The sequence below is a fragment of the Stegodyphus dumicola genome, chromosome 2 (genome assembly GCF_044657685.1).
Source record: "Stegodyphus dumicola isolate Sdum_Otavi_A_Nest chromosome 2, ASM4465768v1".
NCBI lineage: Eukaryota > Metazoa > Arthropoda > Arachnida > Araneae > Eresidae > Stegodyphus > Stegodyphus dumicola.
The window spans coordinates 92,659,975-92,684,824 of NC_140769.1; the positions used below are offsets into that span (position 1 = coordinate 92,659,975).

The window sequence follows — 24,850 nt, forward strand, 5'->3', positions numbered from 1 at the left end:
TTCGCACTTACGCCATATACAATTGTACAACAAATTTACAAAAATTTCAAAAACAGTATAGCAGTATACGTTTAGAATTCCCGATGCAACGTTAAGTGTTAGCTTACATTTTTCTATTTTTATTTTCAACCTTACCTCTGGTCATCATATCAATGTTCAGTTTTCTTACAAAGATGGCTTTATAAAATTTTTTTTTGTCTTTTCATTATGAATGTTTTACGTATTTACTTTGTTTATTTAATATCACGTTCTTGGCGCTTACGTCACATAAAATTCGATTCAACAGCAAAATCACAAAATATTTAAAAACAGCTCATCTTTAGAATTTCCGATAGACAGTCTAGCAGGCTGGATATAAATATGTTTTATTACGCATAGTGTGTTGCCACTGTTCGCTTTGAAATCGCTGAGTTTGTTAATAAAAAATTCGTTAAAGCTCTCAAAAATATGAAGTAGATGATGAAACAAATTCGAAATTCAGAATTCGGTCTTTTAGGTGCTCATGTTCGGTTGGAGGATTACGTTATTCAAAATTTGATACCTCTTAGGCATTGTTCGTTTTGCACAATGCGAGAAATAGGAATACATTCACGCAGATTTTTCATTGTTTAATTTTTAATATATAATACAGTGCGATAACATTTGGTAGCAACAAGTTGAAAAGCGATACAATGCAGTTAAGTGTTTGGATGAAAAATGCAATTTCGAGACTAATATCTTATTCGCGTCTAACACTTTTGGGCTTGAAAAAAATCTTCAAACAATGATTACCTCTTTTTTTCCTAATTTTAAATAATATTATTTGTTTATTACATTAAGAACATTGTTATTTTCTGAGTATGTGTTTATCATATTGCGATGCTTAAGACGTAATTTGAAAAATTCTACAAATTTGTCATCTTTGGTATTCAGTTATCGGTTCAGAACCACAGCTATATTTTCGATATGATAGCTAAAACTAAGTAAATTATTTAATGGTAAGCTCATTATGAATATATAAGTTATGATCTGCGCAGATCTGTGCTAACATAAATTCTATTTGGCAGGAAAGTTTGTTACGTTTGAACTTTTTCTGTGGAAAATCGATTGCTTTGCGTGATTGTGATAGATCTTGAATCTTATGTTAAATGAATATATTGACTGGCTTATCATTAATTCAGTTAGTTTACTGAATTAGTAATAAGAATGAAATCGTATTTTTAATTAGCATAATGAGTAAGATTGTGAGGAGAGAAGAAGACAGATCAAAACTTTATATATATATTACTTTGATTTCCGCGCATTAATTATTAATAAAATGTAGAGCTAAAGACATATTCTAGATTAAAAACATGTGCTATAATATAGTTTTTGTACTACAAAGCCACTGTTAAATAGTAAAGCGAGAATTTATACTACTTGGCTTCGTGACAAACTTGTAAACAAATGTTTTTTCCATTCATTATTGACAACATGACTGTAACAAACGTTCGTGTTGTATATGCAGAAGTAAGTTCCTTATATTTATGTCTTACAGCAATCTGCTTAGATAAAATTATCAAAGTTTCCTTGAATGAGCTATATATTTTCATTATAAATAGACATTTTTAGCGATTTTTAATACTCACTTAATGGTTTTAGCCTTAAAATTAGTGCGTTATGTTTAACAAATAATATTAATCTTTGAAATAGGCTTTCAAATTGAAATATATAGAATATAAATTAACAGCAGCTTCCTTTAATTTGACACCTTGATGTAATTTTATATTTCTTTTTTATATTTTAAAATTAGTGCTACGATTATTATCAAGCATTTATTCATATTTACTGATAGTCCAAAATATTTATATGGAGGAGACCTAGAATGCAGATAGCATAAATGAGACCTAAAATGCATGTAGCATAACTTCTTAAATTTGTTTCCATTATAAAGAGCTTATATTTCTTTAATCAGCAAAAGAATTATATTTGTTATTTAAAATATAATGTATCATTCTGCTTGTTATCTCTGATTTCAAGAAAAATATTCAAGAATTTCTTGAAATTTTCAATAAATTTTGGATTTATAACGGCGAAACCTTTCTCACAAATATTAACATCTTTTGTACACATATATACTTCCAGCTAAATTTTTTTTAAATGACACAAATATTCATATTTTACCATTTTAAAATTTAAAAATAACAATTTTGTAGAAATTGCCGGATTTAACTTTCATACCTATCGCCAGTCCCTGTACTTACAATTAGAAATATTTTGTGCTCTTTATAAAAAATAAAATACAAAACGTTGACTCCCCGACAAAAATTGTTCGACATATTAATTTCAAAAGCTACACTATTTGGCTTAATTTCCCCTCGCGGAGTCGGTTAATAAAGGATTCCCTTAAATGGCATTCAGTTAAATGTTTTTGATTTTTATAAGGTCTATATAGTTCACTCATGGTGTTCATTATTAGTGGAATTTTGTCATCGATTTTTAACCTACTTTCTGACAAGCCTTCAAGTTCAAATTTTGTTCACACACTGTTTAATGTCATAACTACGTGGTAAAGCGATTTCTCAAAATTCGATTTAGATTTTTCATTATTAATTTATGCAATTGACATTGAGAGCTGGTTATGTTCCAATACTAAAGCCTGTCAGTGTTTTTTTGGAACACGTATTCTGTAAGATTTCTATTTTGAAAAATTGATATTGATCAATATTTTTTTACAATTATATTCATAGAAATGCTTATCACTTAATCTCTTAATACGAAATATTTTTTCTAAATTGATATTTAGTTACATATAAACTCAAACATTTTGTCGTTGAGTTTGTTCTTACGTACTGAACTTGCAATAACATTACGGTTATCAGTTTTGACGCTGAATACGATCGTAGGATATAAGGACACAACAATGAAAGCGGTGCATAAAAGTGTATCAGATTGTAAGAATAGAAAGTGTGCAACACATACTAAATACAAAAGTTGGAGGGAATAATGAACAACGGTTTACATACTATACATACGTGCTATATTCTGCAGTGGCGTGCATGTCGCATGACAAAGCAGGCAAAGTAGCAATAGGTTTGGCTTTGATTTCTTCTCTTTGTCAAATGGAGGGATCGGCAGATTCATATAACCATATAATATGGCATACAAAATTATGTGCTGCGAGTCCAGCACTGTCTATAACAGTGCTCTGCAACCTCTTCTCACCTGCGACGCACAAAAAAATCTTTCTGGAATTTCGTGGCACACCAAAAGCTAATGTATATATGTATTGATTTATACACAAAATTTACAATAAATTTTTGTTTTTAATTTGAAAAATATACAATTATAAAACCATAACATATTTATTTATATGCAATCATAATAATTATCAATGTGATACCTGCGCTTAAAAAAAGTTATATTTTTGAGTTCCGAGTTATCAAGGAAGTGCCGAAAAAATTCAAATGCTGACACACTTACAATCACACACACAAGCACACCAGTGAAATATACAAAAGCATTTAAAATAGACATTATTAAGGAAAAAATTGTCATTGTGTATTAAATACACGATAAAAAATTGCAAAATGTCAAATACATGTATTTGATTGCGGCAGACCTATATTCTACTCATGGCACACCAGTGTGCCGCGGCACACCGGTTGCGGAGCACTGGTCTATAATGAACGTATATTGGTAAGGAAGAAGGTAAATGAAGTAGTAAAGGAAACGAAAGCCACCAAAAGAAATTTTTACCATTGACGGACCTGGTCTCTTTTAAATCTCTTTACCAGCAAAACCTTAACTTTTAAATGGCGAAAGTGCCATGGAGATAAATGTAGTCAACTTCGCTTTATTGTGGGATTAAATGCATATTCCAATGGCACTCAAAAGCGTTATCCACTGGTGGTTGATAAATAAAAAAAAAAGCACGTTAATTTAAAACGGGAAGACATTATTAGCTAGGCAAGATACTACTCGAAAGGCATGGCATGAATCACATCTGAGCTTTTTGAGAGGCAAATGCACAGAAGAGGAAAAGTCTTATATTTATTGAAGCAGATAGCCTTTGTGCGCTAGTCTTTGAAATTGAAAATAATCCATGTCTTTAAATGCTCTTATAGAAAGAGCATCGTGCAGAGGGCATTGATGGAGGCTGGAAAGGACTCAACCATATTCAAACATTAACATTACACTATGTTGCAAATGAATAAGAATCATGTTAAAGGAACCACTTTCTCCATCCTTTTCCTGCAAGTTGGCTTCTTCAAAGGTAATGAAGAAAGAAGTGGATTTTGATAAAAATGTATGTACTACAGTATTTGTGTAACTAAATGTTAACTGTATATGGAAATTGAGAAGTATTAATAGCATTGAATAAATGGCTTTCAGAGTTGTATATAATGAATAATACATTACTGGGCAGAAAAAATTTTGCATTTAAAAATTTTTTTATTTTGATGCATAATATGTTGTTTTTAATTTTGAATACTGAAATGTAGTTTGATCCAATGTACTCTGTGTAAGTTATTTTTTAAATTAATAAATTGTATAAAATACATTATATTAATTTACATGTTAAATAACGAGATTTTCGTAGAGTGCTTTACTTTGTGTGTACATAAAAAATAATTTTACACTCTTTACACTTTACCGCAATTTAGACATTTCCTGTTACTTCCTTGAAAAATATATAAGAGCGCTTTCATTGCATTCAATGTTGCAAGTTGTGGTAGTGGTTAAACTAGTTATTCTATAAACAAGGATGTGCCAGCATGGGAAACTATAACAACTTGAACGTGTTTAGAATACACAAACTTACATTGACTTCATAGATTTTATTTCCTATATACAAATACATATAACTGCGAAACAATTTTTTTTCCTTTGAAAAACGTGCTGTTTGAAAACGTCTTATGCCGTAGATGCTGAACAGCACTAGATGAGAGCTGAATTGCAGACTTGGAAAGTACAAAAATATTAAAAAACAATAAAAAGCATTTGTTGTTTACTAATATTAGAAAGAAATTTTTTAACTCAAACTGAAGTTTCAGAATTTCTTTAACAACTGATGAGTGAGTTTACATATAATGTAAGATACTATATTTCATTTACGTTTGCATGAAAGTTTCGATATGGAAGATTCTTTGTATACACAAACATCTTTTAATGCTTGGCGATCAATAAGAAACATTATTATTCAAACAGATGAAATATGCCACTACAATGGTCTTCAGAATATGAATTCAAGCAACTTTTCTTGGAATACTTTCTACCTTTCGTCATACAACAATAGTATCATCTGCTTTATTTTACACAAAGAAAAAAGCAGAACAATCAGTAATATTATACTCTTTATTAACTTGTATACCGCCAAAATGGCGAAAAATTATGATATTATAAACTATTATAAACTAATGTAAAATGCTTCGAAAAATTATGATATTCATAAACTATCGGTGTCGGTATCATGCACATTTCACAAATTTTCTTTCATATGCTTATTGAATTAAAACTTCACTTCTACTTAACGGGCTCTTTAAAATTAAACTTCAAAAGTAAGAAATAGCTTCTGCACTTTTGCATAATAACATCATCAAGATTTCACAAATGACAAAGTTTTTATGTATAAGTATTCGTATTTGCCATCACTGCAATCAGTAAATGAATTCGTTACATTAGCATATTTTCGTCAAGCGAAATTCTGTGCAATTAGTTTACGACATTTAACTTTAAATTGAATTGTTCCACAGCTTCAAAAGTATGTAGAATCTGCTAACAGAAACGTGACTGTAATTTAAACCGTTGATGTTATTAACAATTAAAAGGTTCTTAAAACTCTGAATATTTATAATTAGAAATTTTATCTGAAGCACAATTTTTGAATTTATGTTTTTTTTTTAAATGTAAAACGTTGTTGAATATTCTGTCTGTTATTATTCCCATAAGCTTCCACCGTTTGTGGAAATTACAAAAGTTAATGGCTCGGATATTCTTGGTGGTTTTATGCCGGCAATTATGCAGGCTGTTGCTGAATGGATGAATTTGAAGTAAGTTTCAATTTTCGTATAAATTAAAATCTGCTGTTGTTGATTAAGGTGTCTTTAAACTTGATTGCTAACATAGCATTTCTAATCATGCAATCAAATTCATTCAATTATTTGAAAATGTTTGCTTACTTTTGAAAATGCTTAATATTGAAAATGTTTGATAAAGTTAACAATAATTATTTTATTTTACATGAAGCTGGTGTATTTTTAAATTGTTTCTTAACTGTCCCAACGTTCCTTAATTATTTTTTACTTGTCTCATTATTAATTACCTTCTTAATTATTTCATCATCAACATGTATTAATTGTCTTATTTCTTAATAATACCATAATAAAACTTAAATTTGTTTTGCTTAAAAACTATTTCTGCTTATTCTTCTTAGCCTTTAAAAACCTATTAATAGGGTTCTATTGAAATTACTGCGCAATGAAATCAGTAAATAATTTTATTTTTTCATGCCTGCATCAATAAATAAATAAAGACTGGTGCTTTAAAATAAACTTATGACTGCATAAAATTTGCCCAGCGAGAGATGTAGCATGATAAACATTAAAGGAATTAATATTATATGAAATAAATTAATATTTTATCACCTCACATTTCTAAATAGCTATAACATTTAAAACTGCAAAATGAAAAAAAAATGAATGACTCCTGTTAGCCAGAATTATAGAATATTTAAGTTGTTATATCTTCTTTGTTACGTCCAAGAAAAATAGGCAGTCTTGGTGGTATAGTAACCTTGGTTAAATCTTTCCAATGGGAATGTCAGATAGAAAAGTCCGAGACTGAAGATATCGTATTTTAACCCGTTAATTTAGAAAGATGGCTATGTTTTATTGTGTTTTAAAACTCGGAATTCTCTAATTTAATACTGCATTTGCTGCTTCCTAAAATCCTGCTCAAAATAAAGAATAAAAAGGAGGAAACGTATCGGAATAAATTTTAAGAAATTTTTCTCTCCAATCGGAATAAATTTTAAGAAATTTTTCTCTCCAAGAATTTTAACAAAATATATTTTAGGTACATTTAGCTGTATAACTGTTATTTGGTTCGATGCCAAATAACAGTCATTAATGTAAATATTTTATTGTACAGTATTTCCTTTAGACTCCAAGCTTTTATTTTCAGAAGAATTTTACGACATAATTTTTCTGCTATAAAATTATGAGATGATTTTAATTTAAATATTTTATTTCTGAAAAACAATTATTTTATAAAGAAGACTAGATGAATGCTTACTTTAAAGAAAAGTATACAGAGGCTGCTCACACATGTTTTAGACGATGTATATTGTATTCACAAAACTAAATTACATAAAATTCTTGTGTTTTAAATGTTCTATTTGACATCCCTTATTCTGAGCTATCTTTCGACATCGCAATTTCCAGGATAATAATGCCTTTTGAAGTGGCAGAAGAGGTATTCTATCCCATTCCTCCCGAACAGCTTTCCAGAGTCCTGTTAGGGTTTTGGGACAACGTTTGGATAATGCAGTTTTTAAAAGCCCGAAAGCACAAAAATCCATAGGTGACACATCGGGAGATTTAGTAGGGATATTAGTGAAGGGTATGACCTTGATACCAGTTTTTTGTTCCATTTCTTTTAGGAAATTTACAGTGGATTTTGATGTGTGACTGCTAGCTTTGTCCTGATGGAGTCTCACAGATTGATGGCACTGTGGGTAAAGCGATGGTATTTCATTCAGAAAAATTGGCGATAAAATATGTTCCTGATAGTACTTGGAGTTAATCTTGACATTTTTTTGCACTCTCTTTATTTTAACTTGCCATTATAAAAAAAAAAAAAAAAAAAAAAAAAAAAAATCAGCAACAATCATGAATTTCTTAGAAAAAACTTTCTTTTGATTCTTTGAACCATGTACTTAAATTTTTTTCTCCCCTTTTATGATAATGAATGGCTCTTTTTTTGTTACAATCATTTAAATACACCCATGCTTCATCTATTGTGACAATTGTTTTCGATTTTTCTTTGGATAAGTGTTTCTCATATAGAATTCTGCAGCATGTCCTCCATTGAGCGATATGCTTTGGAAGAAGACGATGCACTGCGTTTTTTCGCTTAAGATTTAAATCAACGTTTATCATTTTGTTTACAGTGGACACCGATCATTTTAATGATTTTGAAACTGTCCTTTGACTAGGGGGATTTTCTTTTAACATTAAACAACGTACCTTTGCAATAGTCGAAGATGTCCGTTTTTTCCCTGGATACTTGTTTGGAATTTTCGTCCCACTTGAGGCTCCAATTTGACGTTTTTTTCCTTTCTTGTTGATGATATTACCTATCGACGCTTTAGATATCACAAAACCATGACTCTCACATCGTTTTTAGATAACGTAGTATGCATATTTCTTTTCGGAAAGAGCGTAAATGTAGCCTTCGAACCACTGCTTTGTTAAATTCGCCATTTTGAATAAAAACCAAACTTTCAAGCCACAGACAATAATTTTGACTTTTAAAAACATAGTACAATTGCAATTACTTTTTTGCAGCAAACGAGTTTTTATTAACGCTTACCAAAATTGTCTAAAAAAATGTGCGAACAGCCTCTGTATTAATGATTACCGTTTAATGCAATAACAAGAAAAGTTTATAAACGCGATGCGTAAGAATTCATGTGTCTTATTAGTTGAACAGCTTGAAATATCCTAGTTTGAAAGGCCGTTGAGATGGAAACATTTGCATTATGTTTCAGAAAATAAAAATTTCCTTTATAGAGATACACTAATGTAAAGTAAAAAAGTATTGCATTATAATCGAAAATCTGAAGAATTCTTCAATTTGTAACCATAATTAGTTTACAGTAGCAAGCAATGCCTCCATTTTATTTACTGTAAGCATCGGCTTTGCTCTAAATCTAAACCGATAGCAACCAGCTTCTGCATCCTCAAAGGTCAGTTAAGGGCAACATGTTACATTTAGCAAATATTTAAGAACATGTCTTAGAGTAATAAACAAATATGTCTTAAAATTTTTTATATTAATTTTAAATAAACTTTTTAAGAAGACCATTCTAAGATGGCTAGAAAGATAAGAACATGTACAGATTTAGAAATTTTATCAATGAAATTAAGAATTACTAACTTAGCCGTAAGCTACCAACTGGCCATTACTGCTCAAAAGTAAAGTTTCAAGTAATAAATTTTAAAATTATTGTAACAAATTTAAATTATTAATGAAAAATAACAATCACTTTTATTTTCTAGCGTAACATATGAAAGAGAACCAGACGATGACTATGGAACTTTGGTAAATAACACTTACACTGGCATGTGTGGGAGATTATTTAGGAATGTAAGTTTATAATTATTTTGCATAGTAAAATAAGTTTCCTCTGACATAAATTAAGTACAGCTGACTTTTCAAGAACACAGGTTTACACTACATTAATCCACTTATATGCGAACATTTCCAATAAATATATTTAAAAATATTTTGGAGACTTGGAGCACTGAAAACTGTAAAAAATAAGCCACATAACCTATTATAAATATAAAAAGCTAATTAAATAAAAAGTTACGTATGTGATGAATTCATAAAATCGCTTTTTAGTTGGTTATATTTTAACAGTTCAAAATAAACCGTACTTATATACAGGATAACAAGCACAACAAAATCTTCTTCGATACAGTGCAGAGTATTCTGTGAGACTTAATTTTGCTTATGGGCTCAACCATTGTCTTTTCAAATAGCATAATCATACATAATTCTTTCTTCAGCTCCATTAAAATTATAATTTATTTCTTGAAAACAGAAGACTGCAAACAAACTGGTATATTTTGCTGCTGGTAGGACTGGCACCAAGAATCAAGAGCATGAGACATAGCCACTTAGGACATTGATTACCGAATTTCACCATGAGGAAAGAAAATACAGATTTCTTTTTGAACTACTTATATATTAAATTTATATGGGGTACCATACATACTTATTGCCTAGGATGCCGAATAGGCTGGAGAGGGGTCTGCTCGTGATTTTTAATTGTGAGCTCATGTGGAATCCAAACAATAGCAAAAATTAGAAAAATTAGAAAATTTTCCTATTTATTTCAAGTAAGATATTGCTGTTCACTTTACAAACAGTACTTCCTATTATTTCTTTATTAGCAACACGTGGATTTGATTCCATTAATATCTTCAATTCTTCATCTTGATCTTACCAATCTATGTTTGGCCTCAAGATCAGAATTTCCACTTCTGAACTGTGTAAGTCTCTTTTGACATTGACATTTACTGATAGATCTTGAGTACATTGAAAAAATAAGCAATATTGTAGCATTTGTGAAATTTTCATCAAAGTTGTAAGATTCCAACCCTTTATTATTCAAAATAAATTTAAGAGACGACTCCTTCTTGGAATTTACAACAAAGACTGCACTTGGGCTTGAACTCAGGAATACTAAGAAATAAAACTTAACTAAACTAAAAAGATATAGGCCGAAGCCATCAAGATTCTAACAGAGCTGGCTCCTTAACGCTAACTAAACGGCGAAGCTATCAAGGACCTAAAGTACGGCTGAGTAATAATAGCTTGTGAAAGAGTATCGCCAAGAAGCTAACGCGCGCTGAGCAGAATCTCAGGCTCTCTAACGAAGAACTTTAAATACTTATTTTTCCTTCATTTGCATTTAACCGCGATTCCGAAAACACGATCTGGTAGGGAACTGTAAGCTGAGAATTAAGAATGGACAGGAAAGTCGTTTAAACTAAACATTAACTGCTAAAAATTTATAATAAACCTTATAAGTCATAAAACAGGATATGAAAATTATACAGCTTATTTTAAGACACCATTTGCCTGCAAATAAAATTATTGAAATGTAACTTCGACAATGATGAAAGAGACATAACATCGTATCATTACTGTAACAATTTGTAAAATTTCCGCTTGCGAAATCGCCATAGTGTGCATCTATACACTTGAAGTTTGGAAGACCAAAATCCTTTAGGACTATCACATCATTCTTGATATGAGAATACATATAATATAATGTAAGCTATTCAACTGTTTGCATCACTAGTAAGGGTCATTAACAGCTGGCTATATTAACAATTAAAATTCGCACTAGGATGTTCAATTGCGCAGGATGTTCATGCTTCAATTCCTCTGCGTTTCAAGGGTCAGTTGCATTTTTATATGCGTTATATATGCGTAGTTTTAATTTGATGAAGTAAAATATAAAAGATGATTAGCTTTTCAACATAACACTCATAAAGCAAATTATTTCTTTAAAATGAAAAGTATGCTGTTTAATCCTTTCCTTATGTTTTCTTAGGAAGTTGATATAATTCTCAATCCACTGCTGCCAAGGGACGATTTTCACGAATTTGCGTATTTCACCCATCCTATAATCTTTGAAGCTTTCACCATTCTTTCTGGAAAGAAGAAGCAAGAAGGTGGACTTTTCTTATATTTCAGTGTCCTAGAGCCGCTTGTAAGTAAAGCAACACCACACGTTATTGCATTACGTAGGATGTTACCAAATTTCTAAAAATTTAGGTATAAATTTTTTTTCATCAATTTTCATCAATAATACAATGCAAGTTTACAACATAATCCCCACTTAATTGAATATACTTATCCTAATGAAATGCTAAATTTTTTTGCCGTTATCAAAATACTCCCTCGCTGCTTCCTCTCTCTCTTTACGCATAATTAAACTCTCAAATCGAACTCCTCGCCAAAGGTCTCTTTCAAATTTTGTAACAGAATCCTGCTTCCAGGTTTTGAATAATATCTGAAGATTTCCAGCCCTATTTCCACAAAAATAAAGTGATTATTCTTCGCATCTTCCACGGTTGTAAAAACAATGCTACAAAAATGCGTCTTCAACCAATCAGCCAAACAACTAAACAGACAAACAAACATTGCGCAGGGTAGTTGCATAACTTGTCTGTGGCCATTTAGCGCCGCCTATAAGCAATTCCTAGAACTCTGGAAACATCCTACGTATACTCTTCGAAAGCGATATAATCTGTGAAATATCTTAAAACTTGTGCTATTTTCTTAAATTATCGCTATTTTTAATTTTTAACATTTATTATGCAAATTATTTTTTTATAATTTATCAACATGTTAACTAAACGTTGATAAATTGTGCAAAATTTCTTCTGTTTTATAGAAAATAGTTATGATTCTGCTTCTTTAATCTCTGTCATGATTTAACGATAACATAGTACACTATGCTTCAAAAGAGGGGTATACGACTTTACACGGAAACAGACTGACAGAGAAGACAGAGCGATTGCAGCAATATAGCTGAACATACATTTTTGATAAAGCACTGAACTGCATCACAATATAAAAATGGATATTTTCGATGATGTATTAGAAGTACGTTGTGTGGTTTGATCTGAGGGTTCAGAGAATTAGACAGCACGCCTCAGCTTTGTCAAAGATCAAACATATATGCCACAGGTATCAGCCAGTATTGACAGCCGCGTTCTAGAATTGCTACCGACATCTAGAATTGATACCGACATTGAGGTTCGATACAGCTATTAGTTTTTTGAAGATGAAACATGAAAAATGAGTTATGCCCTCTCGGGGATTCGAATTCTAAATTTCTCGATTGCTGTTCAGACGTGCTTTTCTTTACATCACGAATGCACGCGGTAAGGAAGAAAAAAACCTTACAAGATAATATTCTGCTAAATGTAGCAGTAAATTAAATTCAGTAAAATTATTGGAGGCAATCATTCATGTTGGAATGCTTTATGTAAAAAAAAGTTTATGTATTGCTTCTGCTTTCTGTTACTATGCAGATTTATATACCTGCAGTGAAACGTTCTATATTTAAACCTGCGTCCAATTAACTTTTGATTGTAAAATTTTGCATTGCCTTCATACTCACAACTCCACTGTGAGGCAGAAAAATGATCGTGTATCGCTTCATGTATTTAATATTTTTTCCTAAAATGAAATTTATTCCAAGTTCTGAATATTTCAAATAAAAACAAATTGAGTAATTCATGCAGGTTAAATGAATGGGAAGAAGAATTCAAGAAACCAGATAAAGTGCTTACTCTTACGCTATTTTTATTTTCTTTTTTAAATTATAATTTTGAGATGAAGGTTACGATGAAGCAAGATCAACATTGTCTCTATTAACTCTTAAGGCATCTTACATAGTACACAATATGTTCCCCTTTCTCCCCATAAGAATTCCTATAATTTTATATAAAAAACAAGCTAAATTCCGAACCCTTATTTAGATTTAGTCCGAAAAATAATAATGAAATAAAAAGAAGCAATTATTAGATACATTATAACTGTTAAAACTGGCCAAACATTACTGAAAATTCCACAAGAGTTTTTCCCCCTGCCTAAATTGCTTTATGACTGACATAAAAAAATTGTTTGTCTGAGAGGACACTGTCATGCTTTATTCTTCCTGTAACCTACAATTGCATGCCCGATAATAACTACGCATCCTACCCAAGCCCGAGACTTACGTAGTAGTTATTCCACCCGGAAGGTATTCCGCTGCACGACAGCTGATTAACGGATTGCGGGAAAACATACGAGGACTCTGTTCAAAGGGAAAAAAAATCCTTCATGAAAAACTTTGAAGGGCAGTTTGTTGATATTTACCATAGACATGAGGAAAATCGCAGAAATCTGGCATTCCTTAAGACAGCAAAAGATTCTCCATCTCAACCGTCATCTAACTGTGAAAATGTACGTAATCGAATTAAGGTTTATTTAGCAATAATCCTTCTGTTGACAAGCAGTTCACATACTTGTAAAATTAAAAGCTTTTAAGTTGTTCCGTAAACTGAAAATTTCCAACGTTTTCTCACCATATTAAAACGCGAAATGCATACCAAGTCCAAATCGTCTAGAGCCTTTCCATGTATAACACAGCACCAATATGATTAACATGAATGCAAATTTTAAACGAGAATATTATGTTATCGGATAATTATACTAGCTTCTGGTTTCAATAATTAGTTACGCATTTGATAATAGGAAGATTTTACATTTTAAAATAAAATGCATTTCGTTTCACTAAAAATATATTCTGAAAATTAATACTGACATAGCAAGTGTTAGACCATTACGTTTTTGAGACATAAATATTAGATCATTACAATTAATAATTGTTATGGATTACATTTACTAGTTTTTAAGACAACATTAACTTGAAAATATTGACTTTTTGTGTAGGGTATACTATGTAGGGTTCTACTGTATTTAGAATATCGTGCCAAAATCCTGCGAGTTATCTCTTTGTGAGGTTCCTTTAATCTTAATAACCAGTTATTTTATATTTTGGATCTGTACTGTTAAGGTATTTCTCCCGCCTTCTTGGCATGCCTTCGTGGGGTGGTGATCTGCACGCTGGGCGCGTATTCCAGAGGTCCGCGGTTCAATTCCCGGCGAAGGCGTTGCTAATTTTTCAATTCACCTGCTTCCAAAAACATACATAATGTCTCTACACTGTTACTTCCCCTTTCCCTTTTTCCGCCAGAATGAAAATTTAGTTCGCTTGTACTTAAAGCGAGGTTTAGATATTATAAGACAGGGTATGCTTTGTCCTTCGTGATCGCGTTACTAGGTTGTTATTTTAGATAAGAGTTCTTGTCTTTTGCCTTGCGTTATAGTTACCGATAGTTGAAATCCGCGCAGAAGAAGTTCTGAGCCAGTTTTGCCTTAAATTTTTCGTGTAGCCTTTGGCTATTACTTTATTTAAATTTCTATTTAACCTACTACTTTTAAATTTCTTGCCATAAATGCTGGCGGAGTTTCAAGCACCATAAGTGCTCTCTGTTAATCTTATTTAGTTTTAAATAGCGGGACTTTTACACTTTTCTCAAGTTTCAGTTGATAATTAAGATTTAGCGATAAGTCTGCCCTCATCTTAACGTTTGCCAAGACACCTTATAATTACATTGTCATGAATTAAAAAATAGAGTTAATAATTATGTTACTTGAATGTTCATTTTGAAGGTTTCGTGCATATTTTCCTTTTTGTAGTTCATAAGACAAAAATGTGATCATCGAAACAGTACCGTATATAAGTAACTTCATTACGTTGTTTTACACTTTTTTAATTTCTAAATACTATAAGAGAAGGAAAGAAAAAAGATAAAATAATAAATAAATAAAAAGAAAATCTGAAAGGTTTCAGACTTTAAATTACTTCCAAATGGGCGTTTTTTTTAACGTTTTGTGTGCTACCTTTGTTTTTTAAATATCATGCTCTTTGCACTTAAACCATAAAATTTAGTTCAATATCAATGTCGCAAAATAATTTTAAAATAAGCATATCTTTAGAATTTCCGATACACAGTTCGACGCGCTGGAGATAAAAAGTCCCCCCCCCCGTAGAGTGTTGCCATTGCTCGCTTTTAAATCGTTGAGTTTGTTACTCAAAAGTTCGTTAAAGTTTTACAAAATATGAAATCGATAATAAAACAAAATCCAAATTTAAAATTTGGGATTTCAGATGCTCATATTCGCAGTAGGATTACGTCATTCAAAATTGGATGGCTCTAGATACCGTTGCTTTATCACAATGCGAGAAATATACTACATACATTTATGCAGAGTTTTCATTATTTAATTTCTTTAAATATAATGCAGGTCTCTAACATTTTCTGACAACAGTTTTGAAAAGTGAACCGACATTTATAGGAGTCCGACGCAAAATGCCAAAACGAAAGTAATAGTTTTTCGGACTTCAAATCCATTTCGACTAATAAGAGATTTGGGAAAAAAAATGGGAGGGGGAATTCCCACTTTATTGCTGAGTTATTAAAAAGAGAACAATTGGTTTCCACACAGCTAAACGTTGTTTTTCCCTTTTTATACCCTGAACCAATAAGCAGAACACGTATCGTACGACACAACAGACAATAAGAGAGCAATTGACAAAAATATTCCGATGATACAAAATGTAACAAAGAACCAGGAAGAATGTAGCTTACAACTATCACATTTACACGTTGTAAAGAAACTAATTAATTTTCAGAAGGACTTTAAAGCCTTATAACGTTGCGCGCCTCTAACTAGCACGCAACCAAGAGGTGACTGTGAAAGCTTGTATAAACCACAGAGTCTTATAAAGGGTTTAAGTCCCTTTTTATTCAACGTACTAATTTACAATTGCGTTCTCTTGACGATTACAAACGGTGCCAACTCGGCAGTCAAAATAAAAATAAAAACCTGAAAAGAAATTAAAGACAATATTCTAACTACGAGGCTCTCTCAAATAACTAACTCACCGCGTTTTACAATACGGCTGCTAATTCAGCAGACTTGAAGCTCACTGGAACAATTGCAACTACTTCCCGCCAAGCACATAGGCCGCAACGCGGAGTTTTTCAAATCTCTATAACTACCTCCGCGCTCGCTAAGTAAGAATAACTCTCTCTCACCGAACTTGTTTCCTTCTATTTAAATCATACTACTTCCGCTGATAATTTGAATGCTTGCGCGTTCTACTCAAATTTACATATTCTGGCATTGGCAGTTCCAAAGGAAAGTAAGGACTGACAGGAAAGATAGTTTAAACTTAAAATAAATGTTAGTTAAAATAACTATAAACCCTACATTTGCCGCTGCCAGAATTTGGAAAACTTGGAAGCAGGTCCTACAAACGACCTGTTGTAAGTTTATCTAATTCTGAACTAACTGGCGAAAGCCTCGTTTACACAAAAATAATCTTATGTAACAATTAAAATTCTGTTACTCTTTACAAAGGTTTCTTCTTACAGCAACTTTTCCTGGACTTCATCAATCAATCTTGGTCTTTCCTTCCAGCATCTGGAAGGAATAAGTATCAGTATCTTTCTACATACATTATAATTTACACTTTCTTGACACAATAAATTTTTGTTTTTAACGTTTCGTTTTTCTTAGTTATTGCTTACTTCACATTCATTCAATTTTTCAAGCATTAATTTAACTTTACCCTGGCTCTCCACCGTGTGTGGTGTCAAACGGGAATATTCGTGTTTTAGTCTTACAACACTTCCCCTAACTACCATGATTTGTTAGAATTCAACAACCAAATAGACACACCTTACTCGACATTCTACAACTCAATGAGCTACTTTAATATTCTTAAAAATTCAAATGTAGGTGGAGAACCCTACAAAACACATTCATTCTAACTTCCCCCTCATTCATCTTTTAAACATGCAGGCTTTCGCTCTAAAGCATGACTTTACAGTTTAATACTTAAATTTTGACTTCATTGCTTTTAAGCATTCACTTTTAGCATCTACAATTTTATGCTTCTAGACTAAATTCTACTTTTACATAACATGCAAGTATTTACATACATTTACAAAAGTTTAATACATATGCTTTTTACAATTTACCATAAAATGAATAAGAGAAAATAAATTTTTACTTTACTCATCCTTCGCCAAGCTGGCGGCACTGAAACTAAAATTCTTATTAGTACATACAAGAATACGAAGTTATTTTTATCTCCGGCCAAATTTTGGCTTTAACATAACAGAATTAGTCTTTCGACCAACAGAAAATGCTTGTTTTTAGCTTTTACACTTAAAGAAAATAATACTTTTGCCTTAGCTAAATAAAGTAAAACAAAACTAAGTCTCAACCGAGACATATTGACTTTCGTCAAAACATAGAACTTCGTACTTATGCATAACATTTCGGAACAAAAGAGAAAAATATTTATAGAAGGTTTTAACTTATCTTTGAGTTTTCGATGCTTGAAACTCCGTCATCCGTTTTTGACAAAATTGATCCCAAGTTAGAGGTGTCATGGATGTCAATCTTCTCCTTGTTGATCTCCAATTGTCGTCCCCGTTGATCTTTCTTTTGCGCCCTCTAGATGCTGGCCTCTTGACGGAGTAATCGTCTGGTTGTTGGCTTTTGCGTTTCTGCCTGGGACGGCTGGTCTTGACGTCCTCCGGTCTGGAGTCCTTGAATTTCTTCTGTTCCTCGTACTTCTGTGCCTCCTGTTGGCGTTTCAGTTTCCGGAACGGCGGCCTTGCTGGCACCTGACTCTGTGGCCGTGTGCGCGTTTTTCTTGATGTGTAATTCCTCCTGCCATCCTTCGTAGGTGGTGTTTTTCTTTTTACCACGGTTTCTTTACCCGGTTCATCTGTACATCTGTACATCTGTACTTTTGTTGTCCAACGCCGGAGTTTGATAATCATTTTTTCTTTTTGATACCGACGTCCGGGTTGTAGAAGTGCTAGGTCTCTCTTCAGTTCTCCGTTTCTTGGGTGGTGGAATAGTTGTTGCAGTCTCTGGCCCTTCTATTTCGTTTAGACTTGAGTCCTGCAAGAAACTTTTAAGGATTTCAAAATCATTGGGATTATAGTATTTTTTCACCTGGTCGGGACTTGCTTTACAGATTTCCCCTCTCTCGTTTTTAAGATATAAAACTACTCCTTTGATTTCCTGAATTACATAGGGGCCTTCAAACTTTGGAGCTAGCTTTGCCATAAAATTGTCTGGGGCACTTGATAAAGAAAATTTCCGTTTCAATACTTTATCACCAACTTTAAAATCTGCTTCACGGCGTTTTTTATCGTAATAAATTTTCTGCCTATTTCTTGCCGTATCCGAGGTTTTAAGCGCCTGATCAATTAGTTTTTGCACGTCCTTTTGTTTGAATTCCTGCTCTCTTTGTTGCACAAAGAATAATTTATCTAAAGGCGTAATTAACTTTCTGCCTAAAAATAATTCTGCTGGAGTTTTTCCCGTAGTATCATGATGTGCCGTTCTTAAAGCATAAGCTAATTCATTTATGTAGCCATCCCAGCGCTTGTGATGTGTGCTAACGTAACTGCGAATTATTTTTACAATGTTTCTTTCTGCTATGTTAGCCTGTGGTCTATACGGAACCATTTTGATATGGCGTATATCAAGTCCATTGCATATGTTTTCAAATATTTGACTAATGAATTGTTTTCCGTTATCGCTAATGACTTTTATCGGTGCACCGTATTTTAAAATATATCTGTGTAAGAATGCATCTGCGACTGTTTTGGCTGACGCGCGTTTAAGTGGAACAATTTCTATCCATTTTGAAAAATGATCTACTATTACTAAAAGAAAACGATTTTTATTTAACTCGCTCTGGGGGAAGGGACCAAGGAGATCTATGCCTAAAATTTCATTCGGAAATGTAGCGCGAATGCTATTTAAGTACCCGGCCGGGCTGTAATTAATATCATTTATTAACTGACATTGATTGCAGGACCTGACATACGCCGTTACTATTTTGTATAATTGCGGGAAATATACCGCCTCGCGTACCCTTTTTAAAGTCTTTCTGACCCCGAGGTGGCCCGCTGTTTTTTTTTCGTGCAACTCCCTCAAAATGCTTAATCGAAGCGAGGCTGGGATGACTGGCTTATACTCAAGATTTTCGTTCGTTGTTTTCGTATAGAATAATAAATTATCTATTATTTCATAGTTTTTTGCTCTATTTCTTATCGCATCGATATCTGTATGCTCAAAGCCTTCGGGGTCTTTCAAATAAGCATAGATATTTCCAAATTCAGGATCAGCTTTCAGTTCAGTAATAACCATTCTTGGAGTTTTAAAGCCCATCTTATTAACCTGGGCGTTAGGTTTTTTCCCGAGTAAAGTCTACCAACAGCCGCATGATCCGAAAAGACAGTTACTGGCGATTTGCCGAAATAAACTCGAAATTTGTGTACAGCCATTAATACGGCTAATGTTTCTCTTTCTGTAGCTGTATAATTCCTTTGTGTTTGATTCAATGTTTTACTAAAAAATGCCAGCGGATGGTTATTTTGCATAAGAACCGCACCCACCGCATAGTCTGATGCATCTGCCGCAATTTCCAGGTTTTCGTCCCCCTCAGGGAATTTTAAAACAGGGGCATTAATAAGCGCTTCTTTTAATCTTTCAAAAGCCGTGTTAGCTTCCGCTGTCCACGTAAATTTACTCTTTTTTTCTTTTGATTACTAAGAGTGGTTCAACAATATTAGCGAAATCTTTTGTGAAAGATCGATAGTAAGAACATAATCCAAGGAAAGAAGAAAGTTTCTTGGCGGTGTTGGGCGGTGGGAAATTCTTAATAGCTTTTATTTTTGAATCTTGCGTTTCTATACCCTTTTGCGAAATTTTATAACCGAGATATTTAAGTTCTTTAGTTGCGAACTTGCATTTTGAGGCGTTAATTGTAAGACCGGCCTCTTTTAATAATTTAAAAACTTCTAGATCATTAATGTGTTGTTCCAACGTACTACTCGTTATAATTATATCATCTAGATAAATTAAAGTTGATTTTCCTAGGACAGGCTTTAGAACAATGTCCATAGCTCTCTGGAATGTTGACGGGGCCCCACACAACCCAAAAGGCATGCGTAAAAATGCATAAGTGCCCGATTTTGTTATAAACGCGGTTTTATGTATATCTTCGGGTCTCATAGCTATTTGATAGTAGCCAGACGTTAAGTCCAAAGTAGACATATATCTCGTCGATTTGATCTGTCTAATGATCTCGTCTATAACCCGCAAAGTGTAAACTGGGAATTTAGTTATGCTATTTAGTTTTCTATAATCGATAGCAAACCTCCAAGCCCTTTTATCCGAAGGAGGAAACTCGTTCTTTTTCCTACATAGTACGACTGGACTCGCGTATTCACTATTTATGGGCGTTATTATTTTATTCTTTGACATCTCCTGAATATGTTCTTCGATGATTACGTCTTTTTGTTTGTCATAGCGGTAAGGTTTAGTCCTACAAGGTTTTTCGGCATTTAATTGAATCTTGTGAGTCACAATCTGACAGTTTCCCGGCTTTTCTGAAAACAAATGAGAAAAATTACTCACCACTTGCTGTATTGCTTTACTTTCCTGGTCATTCAAATGGCTAAGGTCCAATTCAGGTGTCTCCACCGGTTCCACCACCCTCTGGTCCATCTCCAGCACCACGGAACTATCTTGAAAATTTAATTTGGCCCTCGCAACCCTTAAAAAGTCCATACCTAAAATAAGAGAGTGTTGGAGGTGTTTCACCACAAAAATTAATACTTTGAGATTTTCCTCTTTTACCTGTACGTTTAATGCTACTTTCCCGATGCAGTGACATGTTTTTCCTTGCGCCGCTATAATTTCCGTATTTCTGGTTTTAAAGAGTCGTATCCTATAAAAATTCTTTTTGAAGAACTTTTCACTCATGAAATTGCCTTCTGCCCCTGTATCGATGAGGGCTTCTACTGGTACATCGCCAACCAGGACTTGTATAATTGGTAGCTGTGAGTTTTTTACGATGACTGTATTTAGATGTCTATTTGAGGGTTTTTCTAAAACTTCCGGGGTCTGGACCCTCCCTTTCACAGGCCCCTCTAGTCGTTTAAAGCTTTCCTTTCAATCTGTGTCTTCTGGGTACGCGGATGCTTATTTTCAAATTTTCTTTTTGGGCCTTGCCCTTCAAGTTTCGATGCGTTAGCTTGATAGTTCTTTCCCCCATATGAGCGATTTCCATTTCTTGTTTCCTCCTTCCTTCTGGTACTTTGAGAATATGTTTCCCCTCTCGCTCTTTCCGCGATTCTGCGATTTTGAAACTTCACCGCCAATTCGAAAAGTTCCTGCAATGTGGTTGGGTTTCTAATTTCAAAGTAGTCTTGGACAGCGGGTAACAATCTTGGTAATATTATTTCAATAATCTCCGCATCGGGTTTTTTCCCATACAACATATCCGTTAGCTTGATTTTTCGTAAAATAAAGTCCGTCAATTGTGCTGTATCCCGTTGATAGAAACTATATAGCTCGGCTTCCAGCCGTGCGCGATCTTTCACTATGGGGAAGGCCTTTACTAACGATTTTTTGAAATTTTCAAAAGTATACGTCGGGCTTCCAAATTCACCTAGAAGAAATTTGCCTATATTTTTCCACCATAGCGCGGCCTGTCCTCTTAGTGCTGATGTGGCGATAGCAACTTTTTGTCTTTCGGGCACAGGATAGAGCTGAAAGTGGTTTTCTATACCTTCTAAAAATACGGACACCGAATTTTTTCCGTCGAAATAGACGTTTGGCTTGATTGATGCTCTCAAAGTCTGGACCAGGTATCCAAATCCTTCTAACTGCGTTGTCATTTCTTGGTGTTGTCCAGCGGCTTCCATCCAGTTTTCGGCCATTTCAGTTCGATAAGTGTTCGGGCGCCAATATAACGTTGCGCGCCTCTAACTAGCACGCAACCAAGAGGTGACTGTGAAAGCTTGTATAAACCACAGAGTCTTATAAAGGGTTTAAGTCCCTTTTTATTCAACGTACTAATTTACAATTGCGTTCTCTTGACGATTACAAACGGTGCCATCTCGGCAGTCAAAATAAAAATAAAAACCTGAAAAGAAATTAAAGACAATATTCTAACTACGAGGCTCTCTCAAATAACTAACTCACCGCGTTTTACAATACGGCTGCTAATTCAGCAGACTTGAAGCTCACTGGAACAATTGCAACTACTTCCCGCCAAGCACATAGGCCGCAACGCGGGGTTTTTCAAATCTCTATAACTACCTCCGCGCTCGCTAAGTAAGAATAACTCTCTCTCACCGAACTTGTTTCCTTCTATTTAAATCATACTACTTCCGCTGATAATTTGAATGCTTGCGCGTTCTACTCAAATTTACATATTCTGGCATTGGCAGTTCCAGGGGAAAGTAAGGATTGACAGGAAAGATAGTTTAAACTTAAAATAAATGTTAGTTAAAATAACTATAAACCCTACAGCCTGTTCGGGTGATATTCTCTAAAATAATTTTTCCTGAAAACTTTATACTGCTTTCATATCGAAAGTAAAGTACGTTACAAAAATAATTCGTTGATATGAAATTTTAACCCTTCTAATATGCAATGTATGTAATAATTTTCTCTCTTGTTGATGAATTACAAAGGAAATAATTCGATTTTAACCTTTAAATATTTATGAAGAATTTCTTACGAATTTCCTTCGATAAGTACGTACGAAGGATGATCTCTGGATACATAGCTTCGAGTATGTATCCACAAAATGAAAATACGTCTGATGCCTCATTCATAATAATATCTTCAGTTTCCCATGGGCAAAATTATGACATTGTTTCTTAATTATTTCATAGTGTTTAGTGAAACACTTGCTGCTGAAAATAACATGAGAATTCTTAAAGTATAATTTTTCTCATACAGAATTTTCATTCATTTTAAAAACACAACAATCTAATACTGTGTTTTATTTAATATTATTTCTTCCGTTATTCATTTCAACTGTATAGTTTACATATTTTTGCTTTCCTTCCTTATCAGCAAGAATATAAAAATTATGCTGAAAAATATGATTATGACTGCATTGCATTTCGACCGCATTTTTGAAGGAAAGTTGAGTGCCCACCAACGGCCGAGCGGTGAAGTCCCTGAACACTGGTAGTTCGGCCCAAGGTTCGAGTCCATCGAACGGGCTGGCTGCATGCACGTTTCTTGTTTTTCCCCATGTGTAACGTATACACGAGCCAGTTTCTCTTAGAAAATCCTCCACGAGGGTATCCCTCCCCTTAGGCAGATAGCCCTGGCGGGTTTTCCCATAATTAAATAAACCAAACCAAACCTTGGATGTTAAATGTTGCCGTGGTATAATTTCCTTTTAAATATCCCAGTTTCAGTTCAGAGATATACAGAGTCTATAACATAGCAAAACTTATGTCGCATTAAGAGACGAGAAATTATTTTTCCATTTTCAGGTATGGACTGGAATAGGCATATCACTCCTTGCCATTGTTACAACATCAGCCGTACTCTTTCAGAGAGTTGGCAACTTGGGTTCACTGGTTTCATCATTGGCAGAATATTTATGGGTTTACGTTGCATACATGCTTCGTCAAGGTAAGTAAATTTCAGATGAAGTAGAATAAGTTTAAACTTCAGATATTTTTTCTTATTATCCTATAGCAGCATTCTTTTTCCAAATGAAGAAGAATGAGTTATTCTTTTATTTTAGATCACCATTTTCAAATAATAGTTGTATTCTGAGGGCAATTTACTTATTTAATTTTCCTTTTCTCTCTCAATATGTATTTTAGCTGTAAAATTAATCTTCCAAAACCTTAATCCTTTAAAGAAGACAGAGATTAATGTTCCTGACTTGTTTTGAAGTGCTGATATGTATTCTTCACTCAACAAATCAGCATATTTTTTTAAAATATTCTGGCAATATTCTTATTGATGAATTATTTAAAGATAATGATACCTGTATTTAAATAATAAATATAAGTACCACTACATTTAAGTAATAACTCTTTTTCTATTAAACACGCAGAAGAACAAAACGACAGAGTATATAAGTTGAGTTAAAAATTTTCTCTATATACGGTTCAGGGAGCCTCTATAATTAGACCTCCCGGCTAATCTTTGGAATATGGTAACAGGTAGTTTGGCGACATTTTGGTAAGGCGATAAAGGTTACTAGCTAGGACTTTAGCAATAATCTGAGAAGTATACAGTTCCAATCACAGATTATTTTGTCTCAGAGAAATGACAGATCATGAGACATGTCACGTGACATTTATGGTCGAATCAGAGTTCTTTAATCCAAAAAGGGGGAGGGAATTTGCAAAAATATCTGCAGTACTTCATACCATTTTGTATGTTCAGCTTCATTCCATCTTGTATCTTGCGTGAACAGTGTTGTTTAATATTTGGATCCCGTGTCCCTCTCTAAAGTAAATTCCAAATTTTTATTGCATTTATGTGATCATTCGAAAGAGTTGCTTGAATGGTGTATGAGTATAAGATTAATTGCAGATAAGTATGAATGTCCAATATGTGGGATTGAAATGAGATTGTGCGAAAGGAAGGATATTACAGATAAGTT

At 33.2% G+C, this 24,850-nt stretch overlaps 1 protein-coding gene across 1 annotated transcript in view; it reads left to right on the top strand.

Annotated features, from left to right (window-relative positions):
* Positions 1-1,452: 1,452 nt before the first annotated feature.
* Positions 1,453-24,850, top strand: part of LOC146998517 (glutamate receptor-like) — a 98,028-nt gene continuing 74,630 nt past the window's right edge. Inside the window, exons 1-5 of the mRNA XM_085810199.1 lie at positions 1,453-1,488; positions 5,911-6,011; positions 9,243-9,330; positions 11,312-11,470; positions 23,721-23,862. Coding sequence (XP_085666325.1) covers positions 1,453-1,488; positions 5,911-6,011; positions 9,243-9,330; positions 11,312-11,470; positions 23,721-23,862 — 526 coding nt within the window. The remainder of the gene's footprint in view (positions 1,489-5,910; positions 6,012-9,242; positions 9,331-11,311; positions 11,471-23,720; positions 23,863-24,850) is intronic.